Raw genomic sequence first — 24,321 nt, 5'->3', positions numbered from 1 at the left:
CTCTTTGTGACAGAGCTTCTCCACCTTTAGTGTGCTTAGAAATCACGTGGGACTCTTGCTAAAACGCAAACGTTGATCTCTTGGGTCTGGGAGGGGATTGAGATTCTGCATTTCTGACAAGCAACCAGGTGACACGAGGAGGTAGGTGTTGCTGACCACTCTGGGAGCCGCGGGGCTCTGTGACATGCTGTGTAGGCGCCTGGGAGGTGGAGACGGAGGCCAGGTCCTGGCAGGTGTGCTCAGCCCATCAATGATGCAGCCCTCTCTGTGCTTCCCTTCTCCTTGCAGTTGTGGCAGTTGTCCTTGTCACTTGGCCCCGTGTAAGGGAGAATATCCTGTGCTTTCCCCGCAGCAAGTCAGGCTGCCCCGCCTGTGTACCCACCTTTGTACAAAGCAGCCTTTTCTGAACCTGGTCTCTGCTTCGTGAGCCATGCAGAACCCGAGTTCCCAGACTCCGGGTGGAGCTATTTCCTGGAGTCTGAGACAAGAAGTCCCCCGAACACATCCAGATTTCTCTTTCCTTCTATAGATCAAGGGCTTGGCAGGGTCATGCCCAACAGAAACAAACATTAAGTGCTTGGGGCCTGCTTGGCAGAATATTTGGACAAGTCCACCTCACTTTAAGTCAACCTGAGATCTGAAAATCTAGATTCACACAAAGGGTGAATTTGGAGCTAGTTATTTTATAAACATTTTGTCATCTGATTCTTTTGCCCAACAAACTTTCCTACCATATTCAAACTGAGGATTGGTTAACAAGATTTTGATGCAGATACAACTTTTCAGGGACACCTGTATTGTCCACACCTGAGACCTGAGTTTAGGCAATGCTATATGGGATGTCCTCATTGGTCCCCCAGCTCCAGGTAAAGTAGTGAATGTCAGCTCCTCTCCCCACCTGTTCCTCGGTAGAGAACCTAGGGCAGTAGTTACTGAGAAGCCCAGCATGTAAAGGTCTTAAGTCTATCCTAAGCTCCACATTCCTTTCTCTTTTCAGGTCAATTCTGAATTCTACACTGGCTGGTTAGACCATTGGGGCCAACCTCACTCAACAGTCAAGACTAAAACGGTGGCTTCCTCCCTTCACGATATTCTTTCCCAAGGGGCCAGTGTGAACATGTGAGTGTTATTTTTCGGAGGGGAGGCTGTTCTCCGTAGCTGTGGGCTCATGGTGAAGTACTGTCTGTTCTCTTGTTTCCTTGTAGGTACATGTTTATAGGTGGCACGAATTTTGCCTATTGGAATGGTAAGAGCAACTTAACATCTATTTGTAGAATCTAATCCTAAAATGTATTTAGTGCTTGATTTTTGGAGGGGTGTGCCTATGGACAATTGTTATTTTCTATTTTTGCTTACTTTCTCCCATATTTTCTAATATATAAGAATTGCATATATAACTTAAAAAATAATTTTTCTTTTATTTATTAAGAAGAGGAGAAAAAAAAGAAGAGGAGAGAAATGTTGAATTTACTTTTCTATTGAGAACTGATTTTAAAAAATTGAGTATCCAGGTGTTACGAAATAATCAATGTTATATAAATGAGGCACTGCATTTGATGATTATAAATTACCCTTCTATACTTGTCTGAGATGCTCACAAATCACTTTTTCTTTTAAAATTTAATTCAGAATTTTCATTTAATTTACAAATGTGTTATAGAATCATAGAAATGGAATATTTTTCTTATGTAAATACGAATCTTTCAAAGTTTTCTTTTCTTTTTTCATTTTATTGAAGTATAGTTGATTTACAGTGTTGTGGTAGTTTCAGATGTACAGCAAAGTGATTCAGATATAGATAGATATAAATATATAGATATGTATTGTTTTTCAGATTCTTTTCCCTAATAGGTTATTATAAAATATTGAGTATAGTTCTCTGGCTATACAGTAGGTCAAAAAATCATTCTTCCTTAAAAAAAAATGTAAGAGACATAACTTGTACATTTAGAAGCTATTGTTTTAAATCAAGCTAGTCGGGCAGGTCATAGTCTCTGGCTATAACTTACTTGTTCATATATTCTGGTCTTTTTCTTCTCTTTTTTTAAAAAAAAAACACTTTGTTTTGTTGAGATATAATTCACATACCATAAGATTCATGATTTGGGGAATTTCCTCGCTGTCAATGGTTAGGACTCCGCGCTTTCACTGCCGAAGGCCTGGGTTTGATCCTTGGTCGGGAAACTAAGACCCCACAAGGCACATGGTGTGGCCAAAAAAATAAATAAATAAATTCATGATTTTAAAGTACACGATTCAGTGGTGTTTAGTTTATCACAAACTTGTGCAGCCATCATCACCATCTAATTCCAGAACATTTTCATTACCCCAAAAAGAAACCTCATACCCAAGAAATGCCCCAGTCTCCCTCCTCCCAGCCCCTGGCAACCACTAGTCTACTCTCTGTCTTTATGGATTTGCCTATTCTGGACATTTCATACGAAGGGAACCATACAATTTGTGGTCTTTTGTGTTTGACTTCTTTCATTTAGCATAATCTTCTCAAGGTTCATCTATTTTGTACTGTGTATCAGGACTTCGTTCCTTTTTATTGCTGAATAATATTCTATTGTGTGGATATACCACATTTTGTTTATCCATTCATCAACTGATGGACATTTGGGATGTTCCCCCTTTTGGGCCATTATGAATAATGTTCCTATGAACATTATTACCTATGTGTAACATTACCTATGTGTAAGTATTTGTTTGAACCCCTGTTTCAGTTCTTTTGGCTGTACACCTAAGAGTGGGATTGCTGGTTCATATGGTAACTAACTCTATATTTAGAGTTAGAGGAACGGCCACAGTGTTTTCTAAAGCAGCTGCACCATTTTACATTCCTGTATGGCCTATATGGTCATTTTTTTTTAGTAGGAAAAATTATGGTAAAATTCTCTTCATTGCCATTGACTTTTGCAAAGACAAACCATCCTATATTGCTTTTCTCTAAACCTCATTCCCCACATCTCTCCACATCTGCATTTTCCTCTAGGAGTCATTGAGGATGCTTTACAGTTGAGTTTTGGAAGCTTAACTGGACCTTAGTCTCCTGGTGTTAGTAATTGGACACTATCAGCTCTTAATGAAGTTTCTTCTTCAAACTGCTATCTTTTGTGCAGGGCAGGATGGTCAAGGAGAAGACTTTGGTTAAAGTATTATTAACATTATTTTTAGAGCCAAAAAATGGAGATAATGCAAAGTTCAAATGTCATTTCTTAAAAGATAGTAGAGTGCCAAGGTTGGTGATTGAAGTTAGATCAGCCCTGTGTCTGTCTTCCCCTTAGAAACACTTCAGATTTTGTGATGCCTTTTGCATTCAGAAAGTAGGGATTCCTCCTAGCTTCCATCCATGGAACCAAGACCAGTCACCAATCCAGGAATAAAGGCTGATATTGTTTGAAACTTTACAGTTCATGAAACAATTTTTAATATCCTATTATTTTATTGAAAACAATACATTCTTTTTTTTTTTTTAATATATTTATTTATTTATTTTTGGCTGCATTGGGTCTTCGTCGTTGGGTCTTAGTTGCTGCGTGCGGGCTTTCCCCAGTTGCGGCAAGCGGGGCCTATTCTTTGTTGCGGTGCACGGGCTTCTCATTGCGGTGGCCTCTCCCGCTGCAGACCTTGAGCTCTAGGCGTGTGGGCTTCAGTAGTTGCGGCACGCGGACTCAGTAGTTGTGGCTCATGGGCTGTAGGGCGCAGGTCCAGTAGTTGTGGCACATTAGCTTAGTTGCTCCGCGGCATGTGGGATCTTCCCAGACCAGGGATCAAACCGGTGTCCCCTGCATTGGCAGGCAGATTCTCAGCCACTGCGCCACCAGGGAAGTCCCAATACATTCTTTTTTAAAATTTGCGTATAATAACTGATTCACTTTGCTGTACACCTGAAGCTAATACAACATTGTAAATCAACTATACTCCAATAAAAATTTTAAAAATAAATAAATAAAATTTACATGTATAAAACTACCACTCAGAAGTTGTCCTTAATCCTGTCCCTTGCCCCTGACCCTGCCATAAATAATACAAGGCTCTTTTCTGCCTCTGTTTTCCCATTTAGTCCTCATAGCAGTCTCATCTGGGCTGGGGATTATGGACCCACTTTACAGATAAGAAAAGCAAGGTACCAAAAAAGTCCACAAGATTCCCATTCAGTTGGTAGAGAGTGGAGCCTGGGCTCAAACTCAGGCCTTGGAAAGCTGGTCACCGCTCTTTGGATAACTCCTTGCAGCCTGAAGCCTGTGTTTCCAACCCCCAAACCAGCCCCTCTGTGTTTGCGGTCCTCTCTCTCCTGCCCTGTTGCCCGGTCTCTTTGCAGGAGTTGGGCGAGGGGGTGAGCAGTCTGTGCTTTTGGCTGCAGTTCTTCGGGCCAGCTTCCCAGAGGACGGCATGGGAGAAAACCTCTGGCTCAGGTGCTCACTGCGTTCCTGCCCACAATAGCTGCCCATGCTGTGCAGATAGGCGCCCACTCTGTGCTCATGTATCCCCACGGGAGCCAAGCTGTCCTCTCCTCCTCACACACCCTGCAAAGCTGAGGAGCGGTACATCCTGCCATTTCTCTTGTCTTCCTACCTCACACTCCCCAGCGTGGCCCAGAGGAGGCTGAAGTCAGCACTGTTTCCCTAGGACACTGCCCTGTGGGGATCTGAAACATCCAGAGGAAGATTCTGCTGGTAGAACTGCACACACTTAGTTTTCCAGTCTGTCCTGTAACCCGTTGGCCAACTTCCCAGCCTGGGTTCCCTTGGCCCGTAAAGTATGTTTCTGGGTGTTGACACTTGTTGACACCCCTTCACAGAGCTCCTTCTCATGCATGGCTCTGCAGGGGCCTCGGGTAAACAAGGCCATGCCTACCACTAGGATGCCCTTGGTCTAGTGGAGCAAGGTCACTGCCACACTGAGCAAGAGGAGGGACCATAAAGGAGAAGGTGAGCTCCTTGCAGCAAGGGATGTGGTTTTTCTTTTCTTTGCATCTCACAGCAAAGGATGTGTTTTAACATAGGTGTTCCCAGAGGCAGGAGAGTAAAAGTAATATGACTGGATCAATTCAATTGGTTGAGTGGTCCAGGTCTATCAAAATATAGATTCTGTGCCTTGAACAGATTAGACAGTCTTTGGGGGATGACCTGATCCTTGGCCTCCCTCATCTGTCAACCCCGCCACCAGTAAGATCACCCAGGGCGGCTCCATCATTCGTGAGCTGTGGGATCACTCCAAGGAATTCGTTACTAAATCATAGTGAACTGTCAGATTTTGTGCCTCATTTACTTAAAAATTAGATTGGATATAAGATTATCCTAAAATAACTTTATTCTTCCACACACTTGTACTGCAAAGTGCTCTCTGGAGTAGAAGAGAAAGGGGTGGCATGGAGCCTTGCTGGTCTGCAAAAGGCAGCGTCAGTGTCACCTGGGAGGCTTACTTAGAAATGCAGAGTCTCAGGTCTGACCCTATCCCTGCTGAATCAGAATCCCAGGTTGGGCTAAGGAGTGTGTTTTAACGAGCTCTCCACATGACTCTCAGGCCAGGGCAAGTTGTACTGACACAGGGTCGCTGCCCAAATTTGCAGAGTCTCCTATCTGTGAATATCACCTGTGACAAGGCTGGGGCCCACTGGTCTAGACTGTGCCCCTTGGACAATAATTGCAGCGCTGTTTGCTTTTGGCATCCACAGTATTGGCATTATTTATTAGTCTCTGTGGCGGGTCTCATTCCCTGGGAAACAGACTCTGAGACTGCCTGGCACGAGTTTATTGGGGTGTGCTCCCAGCGGCAACACCAGAGTCAGGATTGGGCAGAAGGAGAAGCTGGGCAGTGATGCAGTCTCAAAAGTGGCTCAGCTGATTCTAGAGGGAGCTCTGGAGCTGGGATGGCCCTTTGAGGCAAGGGGACTGGGCTTTTATATCCCTGCACTGGTCAATCTTTGGATGTGGGCGATCCCAGGAGGGGTGTAATCTTGGGCAAGGCGGCCCAGCAGATGTCAAGGACCAGAGAGGGGCACATCTGAGAGCCGTCCTCAGCAAGCACTCCTGGTAACTGGGGGAACGAGTGAGTCAATGTGAGAGGCACACCACAGCACCCCCCCTAACTCTTTGCAGACATTACAAACGCCCAAGGTTACACTTGACTTTCAGTGGGCTGATGTGTGTCTGCAGTCATCTCCCAGTTTGTTTGGTCTGATAGCCCCTTAGTTGTTTGCTGCTGATCCTGGGCCCAGAAAACTGTGTGTCCACCATGGACCTTTTCTCAGCCACACATGAGGTGACGAACAAGATCACGGCTGCAGGGTTAACAGTCAGACGTGTGAGTCATGCCATAAGTCTTGCTGTTGCTGGTCGTGAGATGTCCCGGGGGGTTGTGGGGAGCTTCAGAGGCCCTGCTTGTCCAGTGACAGGGCTGTCTGCTGGGGTCGCTGAGAGAGTGGATGGGGAAGGTGCTCTGTAGGCTCTAAGAGCTTGGCGAGGGCCACTTGCAGGAAGAAACTCGTTTCTCTAAACCTTGCCTCCTGAGGGCCACCTCTGTGTCACTTAACAGTTGACTCTAATGTGTTCCTTATTTTCTCCCTCCACAATGCCAAGCCATGAATCCCAAAGAACTTCTCCCAGGGGAAGGCCTTCCGTAGTAGCTAGTGGCACGGTTTTGTCTTCCAGGGGCCAACACTCCCTACCAAGCACAGCCCACCAGCTACGACTACGATGCCCCCCTGAGCGAGGCCGGGGACCTCAGTGAGAAGTATTTTGCTGTGCGGGATGTTATTCAGCAGGTGAGTGCTTTGTACGGGCTGCAGGGGCTGGTCTGGCCCAGAGCCTGCCCGGGACTCACAATACTCTGTAGACGACTTCCTGGAGCCTTTGTGTTTAAAAGGACAGATGAAGGGAAGCATGAGCAACACTTGGCCTTGAGTCTTGGTCCCACCCGATTAAGAATGAGCCTGAGGGCTTCTCTGGTGGCGCAGTGGTTGAGAGTCCGCCTGCCGATGCAGGGGACACGGGTTCGTGCCCCAGTCCGGGAGGATCCCACATGCCGCAGAGCGGCTGGGCCCGTGAGCCATGGCCGCTGAGCCTGCGTGTCCGGAGCCTGTGCTCCGCGACGGGAGAGGCCACAACAGTGAGAGACCCGTGTACCGCAAAAAAAAAAAAAAAAAAAGTGAGCCTGTCAGCAAGGTACTCCACAGTACATTGTAAGGATTAAAAAGAACACAGGTAAGGCCTCCGGTACAGCCCTGACACATCTGTTGTCCAGTAAGCAGTGGCCATTTATACTATTATTCATACTAATCAGAAGAAAATGTGTGTCCACATAAGTAGCTGAAGTACGCAGGAAAGAAAATCCGTGGGCATTCTGAACACGGTACAAATGTGAGCTGTCAGCAATGCTTCATTTTTCTATTTGGGGCAAGTGATTGCTGTTTCCTCTGGGCCTGACACCTGAATGCTTAGTCCTTGCTAACGTTGTGACCTTTGAGGCATCTAACGCACCCAGGTGGGGTTTCCTGTCTCTGTGTGGCTTTAAAAAAAAACCCACAGTTTTTCTGCTCAGTCACCTGAGTTTTGAAGTTAAAAAACAAAGATTTTCTGCCTATAAATGGTATGGACTTTTTTTTCTGTTAGTTTTAAGTATGCTGTAGTCTCCGTTTAAGCCTGAGTGTTATTTATATTATGAAAAATTTTAAACATATTGAAAAATATGATCTATACTTAACTACTCTTAGAGTTTGTCCATTTGATCTACGTTTCCAGATGTGTGGTTAAAATGTTGCTCGTGTGATTTTTATTGTGGGTTTAATCTCTGTAGAATTTAGAGTGATGACTCCCAAGTTCTGTCTTGTACGTTTGTTCTCTGTTTCAAAGTTCTCTATTCCTATCTTTATTATTTCCTTCCTTTATTTGAAGCTTACCTTTTAAACTGGGCTTTCTTCTTTTCTTTTCTAATATAAATACTCAAGTCTATACATTTCCTTCAAGTACTGCTATGGAACCATATCATAAGTTTTGATATGTAATATATTTATTATTGTTTGCTTTTAAACATGCCTACTTTGATTTCTCTTTGACCCTTCAAACGTTCAGAAGTGAGTTTTTAAATTATTAAACATAAATATTTTTCTAGTCTGTTGGTTTCTCACATATTTGCATTGTGGTTGGAGAATGTAGTGTGTATGATACCAATCCCTTGAAGTTTCTTGAACCTCTCGGTAGAGCCTGGCCTATACCAATATGAACAAATACTCTGTGTATTCTCGAAAAGACTTCGTGTTTTATAATTGTTGGCTATAATCTGTATATGTGTTCATTAGATTAAGCTTATTAATGGTTCTGCTGATATCTTTGATAGCCTTCCTGAATTTTTTGGTCAGTTTATTGTATTAGTTATTGAGAGAGTTGTGTTTATGTATTTCTTCTTGTAGTTCTGTCGGTTTTTGAGGCCATGTTATTAGTATGTAGATTGAGAATTAAATCTTTTAGTATCATTATATGGAAGTCATCTATCTCTGATAATGCTTTTTGCCTTAAAGTCTGTTTTGTCTGATACTAATGCTACCTGCATTCTTTTGGTTAGTATTTATCTGGTATATCTTTCACAATGCTTTAATTTCAACCTTTTAATATCCTTTTTAGAAAAACACGTGTCCCGAAACAGACTCAACGGACGTAGAGAACAGACTTATGGTTGCCAAGGGGGAGGGAGGGATAGATTGGGAGTTTGAGATTAGCAGATGCAAACTATTATATACAGAATGGATAAACAACAAGGTCCTGCTGTATAGCACGGGGAACTATATTCAATATCCTGTGATAATCCATAATGGAAATGAATATAAAAAAGAATGTATATGTATAACTGAATCACTTTGCTGTACAGCAGAACTTAACACAACATTGTAAATCAACGTTACTTCAATTAAAAAAAAATTAAAAACGTGTCCCTTGTAAACAAGATATAGCTGGATTTTTTTAAAATCTAGTTTGAACATTTTTGTCTTTTAACTGGTGCACTTGTTCATTGTCATTCATTATAATTCTTGATACACATCAATTCATTTCAACCATCGTATAATAATCTACTTGTCCAGCTCTTCTGTTTTGTCTTCCCTTATTACTTTCTTTTGAACTGTTTATTTTTGTTTCCTTATTTCATCTCCCTCCCACCCTAGTTTGGATGTTATTCACTATATTTTTATTCTTTTAGTGGTTACCTATTGAAGTGTGAAATATGTACCCCCCCCAAAATAACAACTCAGTATAGAACAACGTGAACCCCTGGAACCAACACACAGCCCCCCAAAGGCTCCCCTCATGCTCCTTCTGGTCATTGACCTCCCATTGACCTCTATCACCATAGGTTAGCTGTGCTTGTTTTTTTTTGCGGTATACGGGCTTCTCACTGTTGTGGCCTCTCCCGTTGCGGAGCACAGGCTCCGGACGTGCAGGCTCAATGGCCATGGCTCACGGGCCCAGCCGCTCCGCGTCATGTGGGATCTTCCCAGACAGGGGCACGAACCCGTGTCCCCTGCATTGGCAGGCGGACTCTCAACCACTGCGCCACCAGGGAAGCCCTAGCTGTGCTTGTTTTTCACTTTATATAGATGGGTTCATACAGTATGCACGCCTTTATGTCTGGCTTTCAAAAAACTTTAACATTCAGTTTTTACTTTTAATAATTTAAAATTAATCCATATCTTTACTTCCTTCCTACAACCAGAACTTATCTCACATTAACTCCAATTACATCCTTCCTGACTTATATGCTCTGAATGTCATGTATTTTAGTTGTGGGCTAGTTGTGGATGTAAATCTTCAAGGGAGATTAGTTTTCTCCCCTATTTATTGCTGTGCAACAAATTACCTACAAACTCAGTAGCTTAAAACAACAAATGTGGGACTTCCCGGGTGGCACAGTGGTTAAGAATCCGCCTGCCTGTGTAGGGGACACAGCTTCGAGCCCTGGTCTGGGAAGATCCCACATGCCGTGGAGCAACTAAGCCCATGCGCCACAACTACCGAGCCTGCGCTCTAGAGCCCGCGAGCCACAACTACTGAGCCCATGTGCCACAACTACTGAAGCCCGTGTGGCTAGAGCCCGTGCTCCGCAACAAGAGAAGCCACCGCAATGAGAAGCCCACGCACTGCAACGAAGAGTAGCCCCAGCTTGCCGCAACTAGAGAAAGCCCGCGGCAGCAACGAAGACCCAACGCAGCCAAAAATAAAAATTAAATAAGTAAATAAATTAAAAAAAACAAAAACAAATGTTATGACCTCACACAGCTTCTGAGGGTAAAGAATCTAGGGGTGGCTTAGCTGGATGTTCTAGCTCATGAATTCTCCTGAGGTTGCACTGAAAGCTGTTGGCGAAGCAGCAGTCTCTGAAGACTTACGTGAGGCTGAAGGGTTCATTTCTTTCTTTCTTTCTTTTTTAATATTTATTTATTTATTTGGTTGCACCAGGTCTTAGTTGCAGCACGTGTGTTCCTTAGTTGCAGCAGGCGGGCTCCATAGTTGTGGCATGCATGTGGGATCGAGTTCCCTGACCAGGCCCCCTGGATTGGGAGCGTGGAGTCTTACCCACTGTGCCACCAGGGAAGTCCTTGAAGGGTCCATTTCTTTCTTTACTTTCCTCTTTTTTTTTTTTAATTGAAGTATAGTTGATTTATAATGTTGTGTTAGTTTCTGCTGTACAGCAAAGTGATTCAGTTATACATGTATATATATATATTCTTTTCCATTATGCTTTATAACAAGATATTGAGCATAGTCCCCTGTGCTATACAGTAGGACCTTGTTGTTCATCTATTTTTTATATAGTAGTTTGTATCTGCTAAATTATCCTTCCCCCACCCCTTTCCCCTTTGGTAACCTTAAGTTTGTTTTTCTATGCCTGTGAGTCTGTTTCATAAATAAGTTCATTTGTGTCATATTTTAGATTCTACATATAAGTGATATCATATGGTATTTGTCTTTGTCTGACTTGCTTCACTTAGTATGATCATCTCTAGGTCCATCCATGTTGCTGCCAATGGCATAATTTCTTTTTTTCTGGCTGAGTAATATTCCATTGTATATATGTACCACATCTTCTTTACCCATTCATCTGTCGATGGACATTTTGGTTGCTTCCATGTCTTGGCTATTGTGAATAGTGTTGCTATGAACATAGGGGTGCATGTATCTTTTTGAATTATGGTTTTCTCTGGATATATGCCCAGGAGTGGGATTGCAGGATCATATGGCAACTCTATTTTCAGTTTTTTGAGGAACCTCCTATTCTTCTCCATAGCGGCTGCAACAACCTACATTCCCACCAACAGTGTAGTAGGGTTCCCCTTTGAAGGGTCCATCTCACATGGCTGTGTGCAGGTCACTAAAGTTCTTTGCCATGTGGGACTCTCCATGAGGCTGCCCACGATGTGGCTTCCCCCACAGTGAATGATCCGTGAGAGAGTGGGCACCTCCAGATGAAAGCTGCAGTCTTTTTATTACCCAAACACAGAATGACATCCCATCCCTTTTTCCATATTCTTTCCACTAGAAGCCAGTTACTAAGTCCGGGCCATATTCAGGGGAATTAAGTTCCACTTGTTGAGGGGAAGAGTATCAGAGAATTTGTGGGCATGTCGTTAAAACCACCACATCCCCCTACACTCAGGGCCATATTTATGACGGGCAGTGTTCATTGTAATCACAGGTAGCCTTTGGTTATGCCACTAATCAGATAAACAGGTTCATTTATTTCCTTTACTGTTTTTTTTTAATATTTTTTATTTTTAGAGGTTCCTTTTTTTCCTTTCTGTCCTAATTTTGTTTAATTATATAAAATTACAAGGTATCAGTATTTTTAGATGTTTCCCCTATGGCTAAGATTTCCTGAAAATAGGTCTTCGAATGTCCTGCCTCATGATCACATTCTCCCCTTTTAAAATGTCCTCGATGCTGCAGGTTATCCATGAAAGCAAAGACCATGTTTTCCCCTCTTGCGAGAATAAATCTCTAGTCCCAGGTGGGAGGGGGCATTGCATAGAGCAGCGTTTCTCAAATACCAGAGCATCAGAACCACCTAAGTACTTGATGGAAATGCAAATTCTACTGAATCAGAAACGCTGTGGATAGGGTCAGCAATCCAAGATTTTACAGACCCCTGGGTGATTCTGACGTGCGCTAGAGTTTGAGAACCTTTGGCTTGAAGAAGGGGAAGAAATCTGAGGATCATGCTGCTTTACAAATAGCTTTCACTCAATCCTCCTTATTTTAGCACCTGTACCTCCCAGTTCTAGAAGTATCTGGTGCTTCCAATTTTGAGCCTTTTGGTAATTTTGCAGTCTGATTGAATTGGCTCTTAGTTGTCTCCCATTCTGGATTAGGATTTGGCTTTCTTACTACTGATTTGCCATTCATTTGTCCATTTTCCAGCTTCCAGAATTTTGTTGCTGTTGTTTCCTCTTCTGTTCTTCAGTTCTGTGTATTTATGTCTTAAACAAAAATCTGTTTACTGAGATGTTTACTGGCATTCTTTTGGGAAAGAATGAAATTAGATGTTATGTTTAATGTGCCATCTTAACCTAAATGATCTCATTCTCTGTAATGGCTACATGCTATTGTGCTATTTAGATTTACTGCCATTTACTTAATCCATTTCTAATTGATGGGCATTTAGATTATTTTCAACTTTTAAATGACATCTCATGTACAGTTCAAGGAAGCTACAGGAAATTTTCTTTTTTCTTTTTTTTTCTAATATTTATTTATTTATTTGGCTGTGCCAGGTCTTAGCTACAGCATGTGGGATTTTTTTTTTTTTTTTTGCAGTACGCGGGCCTCTCACTGTTGTGGCCTCTCCCGTTGCGGAGCACAGGCTCCGGACGCGCAGGCTCAGCGGCCATGGCTCACGGGCCCAGCCGCTCCGCAGCATGTGGGATCTTTCCAGACCGGGGCATGAACCCATGTCCCCTGCATCGGCAGGCGGACTCTCAACCACTGCACCACCAGGGAAGCCCAGCATGTGGGATTTTTAGTTGCATCATGCGGGATCTAGTTCCCTGACCAGGGATGGAACCCGGGCCCCCTGCATTGGGAGCGTGGAGACTTAGCTACTGGACCACCAGGGAAGTCCCTGAAATTTTCTTGAACTATATTACAAATGGCCCTTCAATGAAATTGCATCAGTTGGGTCTTATTTCCCCACACTTTTACCAATACTGTGAATTATCAGACTTTTTGACGTCGCCATTTGATATGTAAAAGGACAGTTTTAAAAGTAAGCATTACTTTCTTTAGTAATGAGTACTTGGAGTTGTACACCCTTTCATGTATAAATTGTCCATTTATGTTACTTTTTCTATGAACTATTTGTTCAGGTTTTTTCATAGTTTTTCTGTTGGGCTATTTGTTCTTTTTGTAATTTGCAAGAGTTTTGTTATTGTCGCATTATTCATTTTTCACAGTTTGGGGTGGGTTCCTTTTTTTTCTGTAAAAAATAATCCTGTGTTTTTACGTAGTCAGATATGTTACTTCCCTCCTTTATGGCTGCTTCCCCACTGTAGTAGTATAAATAAATTCTCAGCATGTTTAAAATTTTTATGATTTCATATTTTACATTTAAGTGCTGATGTGCATGGAATTTTTGTTGTTGCTGTTATTAGGAGTGAGGTGGAGACTTAGCTTTATTCATCTCTTAAATGACTAGACAGTTATTCCAGCCCTTTTTATTGACTTATCAATTATTTTGCCACTGGTTTGATGTGCCCATTTTGTCACCTACTTAATTTCCATAAGTATTTGGGTCTATTTTTGAACACTTTCTTTTATGTTATTGATTTTTTTTTTTGCGGTACGCGGGCCTCTCACTGTTGTGGCCTCTCCCGTTGCGGAGCACAGGCTCCGGACACGCAGGCTCAGCAGCCATGGCTCACGGGCCTAGCCGCTCCACGGCATGTGGGATCTTCCCAGACCGGGGCATGAACCCGTGACCCCTGCATCGGCAGGCGGACTCTCAACCACTGCGCCACCAGGGAAGCCCAATGTTATTGGTTTTTTTTCTCTTTTATTAATACCAAACTGTTTTAATTGTTACCTTTACAATGTTTTATTATCTGGTAGGATTAGTCTTCCATCTTTTTTCAGTATTTCCCCGGCTATTCCTGCAAGTTTACTTTTCTATGTAAACTTTCATATTATTCTATCAACTTCAAAACAAAACAAAAACTCGAGATACCTGTTGATGTTTTAAGTTTATACATCAAATTAGGGGTGATATTTACAATATTGAGTCTTAGCTAAGAAAATGCATTTCTATCTATTCAAGTCTTCTCTGATGTCCTTCTTATTTTAAAGTTTTCTTAAAGTAGTCCCTGTCCATTTCTTAATATGTTTATTCCCAAATATTCTATGTTTCTAATACTAATATCATTATAAAATGAGTCTTTTATTTCTTTATGAGAAATATTATGATATATATTTGTCTTTAAAATATAACCTACTTAAAAAATGTTAAATATATAAAATAATGTCACACATCCATGTACCTGGTACCTAGATTTAACACAGGTTATTATGAAATCTTTGCTTCTGATTTTTTAAGAAAATAATACATCACAGATAAAGCTGGGTTTATTTCCTGTTTCTTCTCCTCCCTCCTCAGGGGGAGGAGGAGGAATAGTATTTATCCTTCACACACATTTTTGTGATTTTTTAACCACAAATGCATGCATCCACAATATTTAACTTTTTGTCTCTTTAAATTGTACATGAATATTCCATTGTACTTCCCTTTTCAAGTTACTGATTTCTTTGATTTTATTGTAGTGCCTGTGGACTTATTTCTTTTACAGTCTGTTGCCTCATCTCACAAACCACTTCAGGTTTGTTTATTTTTAAACAGATTTATTTAGATATAAATCACATACCATAGACTTCATCCATTTAAAGTACACAATTCAGTGGGTTTTGTATGTTAATTTTTTTTAATTGTGATAAAATATATATAACAAAATTTGTCATTTTAACCATTTTTAAGTGTACAATTCAGTGGCATTAATTACATTCATAATGTTGTGTAACCATCGCCATTATCTATTTACAAAATCTTTTCATCCACCCAGACAGAAACGCTAACTATTATGCAATAACTCCCCATTTCCCGCTCCTTTCAGCCACCGGAAAGCACTAGTCTACTTTCTGCCTCTGTGAATTTGCATATTGTAGATGTTTCACAAAAGTGGAACCATACAATATTCTCCTTTTGTGTCTGACTTATTTCACTTAGCATAATGTTTTCAAGGTTCATGTTATAGCATGTATCAGAAGTTCATTTCTTTTCATGGGTGAATAATACTTCATTGTATACATACAGACAGCCCTCCATATCTGTGGGTCCCACATCCGCAGACTCAACCAACTACAGATTGAAAATATTAAAAAAAAAAAAAATTACAGAAAGTTCCAAAAACAAAACTTGAGTCCGTTGCACGCAGGCAATTTTTCACATGACATTTACATGGTATTTACGACTATTTACATAGCATTTACACTGTATTAGGTTATTATAAGTAATGTAGAGCTGATGTGAAATATATGAGAGAATGTGCACGGAACATATGCAGAGGTACTCAAGTCCCTTGAGCTTCCTGGAATGTTGGTATCTGTGGGGGTCCTGAAATCAATACTCTGCAGATACAGAGGGACGACTTGTATACCACAGTTTGTTTATCTATTCACCTCATTCATCTCTTGATGAACACTTGGGTTGTTTCCATCTTTTGGCTATTTTGAATGATACTACATTGAACATTGGGGCACAAGTATCTGTTCAAGTCCCTGCTTTCGATTCCTTTGGGTATATACCTCTCAGTGGTGTTGCTGGCAGGTTTATTTTTTTTATTTTTTGCGATACGCCGGCCTCTCACTGTTGTGGCCTCTCCCGTTGCGGAGCACAGGCTCCGGACGCGCAGGCTCAGCGGCCATGGCTCACGGGCCCAGCCGCTCCGCGGCATGTGGGATCTTCCCAGACCGGGGCACGAACCCGTGTCCCCTGCATCGGCAGGCGGACTCTCAATCACTGCGCCACCAGAGAAGCCCGTGGCAGGTTTATTTTTAGAATCATTTGCCTTCTGAAATAATGAGCTTTTCTATGCTTAACATAGAAAAACAATCCAAGTCAAATTTAAAAGCAGATATTTACATGTGCTTTTCTTGCACAAAACATCATCTAATCTTTGGCCTCATCATAACCTCACGTTTTTTTTTTTGCGGTACGCGGGCCTCTCACTGTTGTGGCCTCTCTCGTTGTGGAGCACAGGCTCCAGACGCACAGGCTCAGCAGCCATGGCTCATGGGCCCAGCCACTCCACGGCATGTGGGATCTTCCCGGACCGGGTCACGAACCCGTGTCCCCTGCATCGTCAGGCAGACTCTTAACCACTGCGCCACCAGGGAAGCCCAACCTCACGTTTTTATTCTCCCAAATATTTAGCTACTTCTTTCTGCCCCCTCCCCCAACCCCTGCAACCCCTCACATTTTCTTGATCTTCCCTGACTCTTAGGATTGATGGCTGTTAGAGTCTTTCACCATCACCCTCCATAGCCCTCTCTGCTGCTGTTCAAGGGCACCTGCTCCACAAACCACCAGCCTGGACCATTCTGCTGTCACACTCTGGCCCTGAAACCAGGCAGGAGGACTGTGAACTTCAGTGTGGAGTGGCTGGAACAGGGATTTGTGCTTCCAACCTCAACTGGACCTTTAATTATCTGCACTTCTCTATTTACATCCTGGTCTCTTCTCCCCATCTAGTGGGAACCAACACTGCCATGCTTTCTCCTTAAGGTATAGGGGATGCTATCTCCTCCTTCACCAAGAGCATTAATGCTGCTGAATATACCATGTGGAATAGTCAGATATACATTTCAGAAAGGGTACTGAGTGAGGCACCAAAAGCGAATGTATATTTAAATGAGTAAAAAAAAAATCATTACAAACTTACTGTTACCAGGGGATAAGTGGGGGGAGGGATAAATTGGGAGATTGGGATTGACATATACCCACTACTGTATATAAAATAGATAACTAATAAGAACCTGCTGTATGGCACAGGGAGCTCTACTCAATACTCTGTAATGGCCTATATGGGAAAAGAATCTAAAAAGAAAAAAGAGTGGATATATGTATATGTATAACTGATTCACTTTGCTGTACACCTGAAATTAACACAATATGAATCAACTATACCCCAATAAAAACTGTTTAAAAATCATTACAAATTTAAAAATTTTTAAATTAAAATAATTGCAAACATCACAAAACTTAAAAACATATTTTGGCTTCATTAACTGAAACACCTCTGTCATCCTTCTTTCCTTATATTCTTTTGGCTGCATGCTGTTTTATTGTCTCTTCGGATGATAACAATGTTTGTAATCTTCTCTAGAGAGGCTGGCAATCTCTCTCAAGTGTGACTGATTGAAATCTGTTTTTTAGTATTGATAGTTTAGAAAAACAGGAAAGCTTCACATTTTGTTACTGATAGCGTTATATGAATATTTAGGATTGTTATCTAAACTGGGGAGATCTCTCTCAAATTCTTTCATGCGTGAGCTGTAATATTTGGAAAAAATTTCTGTAGACATGTCCTGGCCCCATAACATTTTTTTTAACATCTTTATTGGAGTATGACTGCTTTACAATGGTGTGTTAGTTTCTGCATTATAACAAAGTGAATCAGTTATACATATACATATATCCCCATATCTCTTCCCTCTTGCATCTCCCTCCCTCCCACCCTCCCTATCCCACCCCTCTAGGTGGTCACAAAGCACCGAGCTGATCACCCTGTGCTATGCAGCTGCTTCCCACTAGCTATCTATTTTACATTTGGTAGTGTATATATGTCCATGCCACTCTCTCACTTTGTCCCAGCTTACCCTTCCCCCTCCCCATGTCCTCAAGTCCATTCCTAGTAGGTCTGCATCTTTATTCCCGTCTTGCCCCTAGGTTCTTCATGACCATTTTTGTTTGTTTGTTTTTTAGATTCCATATAAATGTGTTTTTCCCTTTTCTCCACACTCTTTCCAGCATTTATTGTTTGTAGATTTTTTGATGATCTGGCCCCATAACATTTTAAACCCTGTTTCCCCTCCACAACCCACATATTTCTGGAGCTGGATCCCTTAGAGCACAATCATATTGCGAGTCAGCATAATCTGTTAGCAATAATTTACCTATTCATAGGAGTGACAGTGAACCTTGTAAATATATTCTGTGCCCCAATTAAATAAATCCCCACCTCAGCTCTCCTTTGGTTGAATCTCAAAGATGCCTGTAGCCACTCTAAAGCCTCCTGACCCAAGAGGATGTTTAACACAGGAAAGCTGGAGCGGAAAGAGGCGAGGGTCTTAGCCTTTTGTGGTTAAATTGCATTACTTCTGCAAATTTTACAAAAACCTATGACCATGAGAACGCACTGCTAGGACCCTCCCTTGGGGCACTTCTGGCTGCAGAAGATGAGTTCAGCAGCTGCTGCAGTAACCTAGGAGTTAGATGATGGCGGGGCCAACGGGGAGTGGAGAGGAAGCAGTTGATTTGAAAAATATTCAGGAGGTAAAACTGGTGGAATTTGGCAACTGGCTGAATGCTGGTGTGAGGAAGAATGAGGAGTCATTGATCTGTCCAGGTTACAACCTTGGTTGGATAACTAGATTGGTATTGGGGTCAACAGCTAACATTGAGGGTTGCAGAGAAGGCACAGGTGGGAAGGGGGAGGGAGAAGCAAGTTGAGCTCAGGATGCCTCTGAGGACATCCAGGTGGAGGTGTCTGTCTGGCAAGCACCTCACTTAAGAATGAGAAGCTCCAGGAAGAATCCGTTAGGCACGGATTCTGCACTCACTGTGGAGGTGGAGGCTGAAGTCCAGGAGAGGTTGAGATTGCACGTAGAAGCTGAGTGAGAAGGGCAGCGGGCCAAGCAAAAGACAAACCCAGAGGATCCCAAGCATTTAACCAGTGGCCACAGTAAAATGAACCCATGAAGGAGACAGAGTCTTCAGAAATTAATGTAATGCAGTAGCTTATGAAAGATTGCAGCTTAAGATGTGGTCATCTTTCCCCACTTCTCTTTTTTGATATTTCAGGTTTGGAAGAGAGAAATGAACGACTTTAAAAGTGAGCTCTTTCTTATGAGCCTTTGTAGATGTTCACTTCGGTGGTTTGTTAGATGGTATTCAAAGTATTTGTCTGCATCGAGGAAAAGAAATGGGATCATAAATACCCCCATATATAGCTCTTCCTGCCTCTTTCCTTCACCAAAGACTTAAAAAGTCAAATGGGTCTCTTCTTTAGTTCATCTCCATCTCAAGAGTAAGCTGGGTGGAGATGGACAGTCTCTTTCACTGACATGGACTCCCAGAGATGGGAATTTCCCAGCAGACTGCACAAGCTTGTGCTCAGCGGTGAAGACTCCAGGCAGCCCTTACACAGGACTCTTCAAGGCGTGACAAAGCTCGTGATATTTGCATTTTTAAATGTATTCTCTTTGGTGTGGGTAAAACTCAACCAGACGCGGTTAACACCTTGACCTCGAGGATGAAGCGTAATACTATAGGGTAGCGCCCTCCTCCTTGGTAGCAATTCCTGAGAGGGGCAGTGGTGAGTTTATTTTTGTATGCTTTTGAATGAATTTCAGACCGATTTTTTAAAGAGTTTTGTTCCAGTTCTTCATAGGGATTCCATCAAAGATGAGTCCAGCTGACTTTCTGAAGATGGGTCATTCTGCAGAAATTAAGTTGTAGTTGAGGACCTTGATGACTGGAGGGGATCTCGGAATTCCATGAGGGTGGTAGTGAGGCTGGGCGGGGACTGGACATGACAGAATGGCCATCGTGATTTTCAGTACCTCAGAAGCTTAATGAAGTTTGAGACTTGACCCAGGACCAGTCTACACTGGCTGATTGATAGTCCTTCTTGGTTTATGGCTGGAATGACATTAGCTCAATGGGTAGACACAGCTGTCTCTTGATGATCCATGTTGCTGGTGGACACAGTGTTTACGTCTGATAATTAAGGATTTCGACGTGAATATTACTTAATGAATGTTAGTCTTTTTTAAAAAAATGTTGCTATACAGTAGGACCTTGTTGTTTATCCTTCCTATATATAATAGTTTGCATCTGCTAATCCAAATAGTCTTTTAAAGCGTCACCTGTACTCTTGTGGCATTAGTCTATTCATTTCCTACAGACCTGGCTTTTCTAGTCTGTCTTCCAGAGTGGTTTCTCTGAAATGCTGATCTGGTCAGGATGCCTTCCATGACTCTGCCCCTGTTTTCATCAAGCCTCATCTTTCAATTCTCCCCCCTTTTTTTGGTACCACTTTAAAAATATTGAAGTGTGGTTAATTTACAATGTTGTGTCAGGTTTGGGGTGTACAGCAAAGTGATTCAGTACTTTTTCATTCTTTTTCAGATTCTTTTCCATTATAGGTTATTACAAGATATTGAATATAGTTCCCTGTGCTATTCAGTTCTCACTTTCTTATATGTGAGTCTCTAGCCTTAAAATGAAGGTACATAAAATTCTAGAATTTTACAGGAGGTGCAGTTTACAGCTCCTGGCCTCTGCACAAACTGGTCCCTCTGCCCTTATCCATCTGGAAAATGAGGACACATCTCTTTACCTTCTCTGGGGTTTGTCTTTGATTCGTCTCTCTGAAAATTTAGTCACACTTTGTTTTCCGTCACCACATTATATACTGTGGAAATCTTGAAGACACAACTTCTCCTAGTTTGCTAATATAACTTGTTTATACATTCTCACTCTGGACTAGGGGCTGTTATTATCCTTAGTACCAAGCGTAAGACCTGACACAAAGTACTTTCCTTTTTTTTGCCGCGGCTTGTGGGATCTTGGTTCCCTGACCAGGGACTGAACCCGGGCCCTGGCAGTAAAAGCGTGGAGTCCTAAACTCTGGCCAGGGAATTTCCCAAAGTACTTCCTAAGAGCTTGTTAGAGATAAATGAATGAAAACATTAGAGATCTTGGGAAAAGAAAAGTTGGTCACCATTGAATCTATTGGATTACACTGGGAAAAGAGCTGCTTCCCATGTTGAATTTGTCCATCTAAACAGGTAGGATAAGAAGCAGTATTTATGACTGCTCTTAAAACTATGATTAAAGTACAAATTACTATGGAGAAATAAAGGTTCAGAAGTATAATATTTTGGCATATTTGTCTATTTCTTTTCTGACATATTAATTAGTTGGACAGAAGATTCGAATTTTGCTGTATGATAATCAATGAAAATTCACTATAATTTTTTTTTAAAGACAGAAGATTGTGGCAAGTGGAATAGACACATGGAGGCTTAATAATGAGAATATAATGAACTCATACCACTGATTAAAAATTCAAGATCCAATTAGATAATTGGGCAAAAGACATAAACAAGTATAGACATTTGGTGAAAGCTTTGGCATACACTGTATTAAGAATCATATAGAGCTTCCCTGGTGGCGCAGTGGTTGGGAGTCCGCCTGCCGATGCATGAAAAAAAAAAAAAAAAAAAAAAAAAGAATCATATAAAATGCTTATATCATTTGACCTAATGACCCCTCACTTGGAACTTTATTAAAAAACATTCTGAACGTGGAAAATGCTATAGACATGAAGTTGTTCGTTGCAATATTATTTATAATATCAAAATTTGGAAATAATTCAACTCCTAATATTGAAAGGTTATGGTTATGTAAACCATACATAACCATAGGTAAATTCTGTCATATTCGTTTGACTGTAATATGCAAGTAAATAAAATTATTGTTACTATTTGGTCATGTCAAAAGTGCTTTTGGGGCTTCCCTGGTGGCGCAGTGGTTGAGAGTCCTCCTGCCGATGCAGGGGACACGGGTTCATGTCCCGGTCCGGGAATATCCCACGTGCCGCGGAGCGGCTGGGCCCGTGAGCCATGGCCGCTGAGCCTGCGCGTCCGGAGCCTGTGCTCCGCAACGGGAGAGGCCACGACAGTGAGAGGCCCGCGTACCGCAAAAAAAAAAAAAAGTGCTTTTGGTAAGTGGCAGTAGCAAATTACAAAATTACCTCCTTTCTTTATGTGTGCTTAAGTGGGGAGGGGGTGTAGGAGGAAAACTAGAAGAGAGAAGGTTTTGTGGGATTTTTTGGTTTTGGAATTATGGGGTAAGACACTTTCTACTCTATTATTGTTCAGCAAAAAAGGAGTCAAGATGGAGCTGTAGAAACAACACTAGACTTGGAGTCAAAGTCCCAGCTCCCTCCCTTGCCCTCTTTAAAATCTTGAGCAAGTTCCTCAGTCTCAGCTCTAAAAAGGAAATATAATAACTAGCTATGAAGGTCTTTGTGAGTAGTAAATAAGATGAGAGAACTGGCTGAATGTAGGTTGAATAAAGGTGTCTGTGCGGTGACTCTTTCTTCCTATGTGGTAGAGGGATTGCAGTCCTGGCTCAGGAGTCAGATATGCCATGGTCACTCCCATGTGCAGTGAATAGGGGACCTCAGAAAACGAATTGTACAGCTGTCAGGTCTCCTCTGTGGATTTGTGTTTACTTATTTTACTGACCAGAATGGGGGTGGGGGGGAATGGAGTGGGTCAGCTTACAAAGGAGAAAGAATGTGGTCTAGACTTCAGGGAAAGCTGGGAAGAGAGATCTTACATCTTACTCTAAGATTAGCAGTAACTCTGGCCTCACATTCATGTTACTATGAGTCATGAAGATCATTTTTAATATGATCTTTCAAAAAATTTTTCACAGAAATATAGACTCATAGAATATTAGAAATACAAAGGGTTCCCAGTTCAAGATGGCTGTCTGTCTACATATTTGTCTCTTCTCCCTTCCAAAATGTTACTAAATGATAAAAAAGGATTTTTTTTTTTTTTCTAATGAAGCCAACAAGAGGGGAGCTGTCCATGCATGAGAGATTTCAGCGGATTTCTGGGAAACAAAAATAGGTGGAGCAATGGTGACTGAAAAAGTAGGATAAGAAAATCTAGGTTCCCAGTGATGATGGAAAGGGAGTTGGTTATAGGAACAGGGAACAGGGAGAGATCGGCCTTAAGGAACCCTGGAGAGCCAGGGCCCTGGAAATGCAGGCATGGAAATGAAAGGGTGGAAATGAAAAGGATGAAAATGAAAGCTGAAAATGGGAAGGCTGATGAAACTCTACATATTTCCTGTCATGTCCTTCATTTCTTCACCCCACTTTGAAATAGACTATCCATCAGGGAAGCATCTTTCTATCAGTTAGAAAACCAGAGGATTTTTTTTAAAAAAAAAAAAAAAAAAAAAACAGCCCCAGAGCAAAGACCCCATATATTATGTCTGACTCCCTGCCAAGTCACCCTAAAACAAAGCTCCCAACTGCACAAGCCTGGCTCCTGTACCCAGAGCAAGACTGGCAGAGAGAAGCTGGTGTGCAAATGCTAGCGCATCATCTGTATTGCCGTTAAATATGAATAGACAACTAAGGATGACGGCCAGATGTTTGAGCACATCCGTAAAACCTGCAAAGGGAAAGACAAAGACCAAGATGAAATAAACAGAAAAATAACCCTAAAGGCAACAGAGAATTCAGGAGACAGGAGAGATCTTAAACAAAACAAAGCAAACTTTCTCAAATTTATATCCTTTAGAGAGATTTGAGATGACATTGCATCCATAAAATAAGAACAGGATACTTGGATAAAGGAGACCAAGAAAAAGTTATTGGAAATTAAAAATAATATCCTAGAAATTAGAACCAGAAGACAGAGATGGAAACAAGAGAGAATATATAAGACATACAGAGGAAGAATCTAGGATGTGCAGGTTACTTACAAGGAAGGGGAAAAAAAAATGGAGAAAAAGAAAACATCAAAGAAACAGTACAGATTTTTTTTTCCAAAACAGGAAAGGATATCTGAGTTGCCTAGCATAATGAATGTAAAAAACATCTGTATCCAGACACATCCTTATAAAAATTTAGGACATCGAGGATAAACAGCCTACAAGCTTCTAGAGAGAAAAAGCTGGTCACCTTTTTCAGGAATGAGCCTGGCATGAGCCACAGCAGGTGATAGAGGACACAGAACAGTACCCTTGTCATTCTAAGGGAAAATGATTTTCAATATAGAATTCTATACTCATCCAAACTATTAATTAAAGGTGACATATTCAGACATTGCAAAGATTCAGGAAGTTTACCTCCCATGTACCAGTCCTTAGGAAGTTACTTGAGATTTCTCTAGTGAAATGAGGAAGTCATGAGAGTCTAGAAACAGGAGGGAAAAGCCAGAAGAATAATGAAGGTGAATCCTGGACTCTCAGGGA

General features: G+C 41.7%; 1 protein-coding gene across 1 annotated transcript in view; it reads left to right on the top strand.

Annotated features, from left to right (window-relative positions):
• Positions 1-24,321, top strand: part of GLB1 (galactosidase beta 1) — a 93,119-nt gene that overhangs the window by 34,412 nt on the left and 34,386 nt on the right. Inside the window, exons 8-10 of the mRNA XM_024743449.1 lie at positions 998-1,119; positions 1,206-1,246; positions 6,657-6,769. Of these exons, the coding sequence (XP_024599217.1) occupies positions 998-1,119; positions 1,206-1,246; positions 6,657-6,769 (276 nt within the window). The remainder of the gene's footprint in view (positions 1-997; positions 1,120-1,205; positions 1,247-6,656; positions 6,770-24,321) is intronic.

The sequence above is a fragment of the Neophocaena asiaeorientalis genome, unplaced genomic scaffold, assembly GCF_003031525.2.
Source record: "Neophocaena asiaeorientalis asiaeorientalis breed wild unplaced genomic scaffold, Neophocaena_asiaeorientalis_V1.1 scaffold332, whole genome shotgun sequence".
Taxonomy (NCBI): Eukaryota; Metazoa; Chordata; class Mammalia; order Artiodactyla; family Phocoenidae; genus Neophocaena; species Neophocaena asiaeorientalis.
Note: the sequence above shows the minus strand (reverse complement) of the source record. Positions and strands in the feature narration are given on the sequence as shown.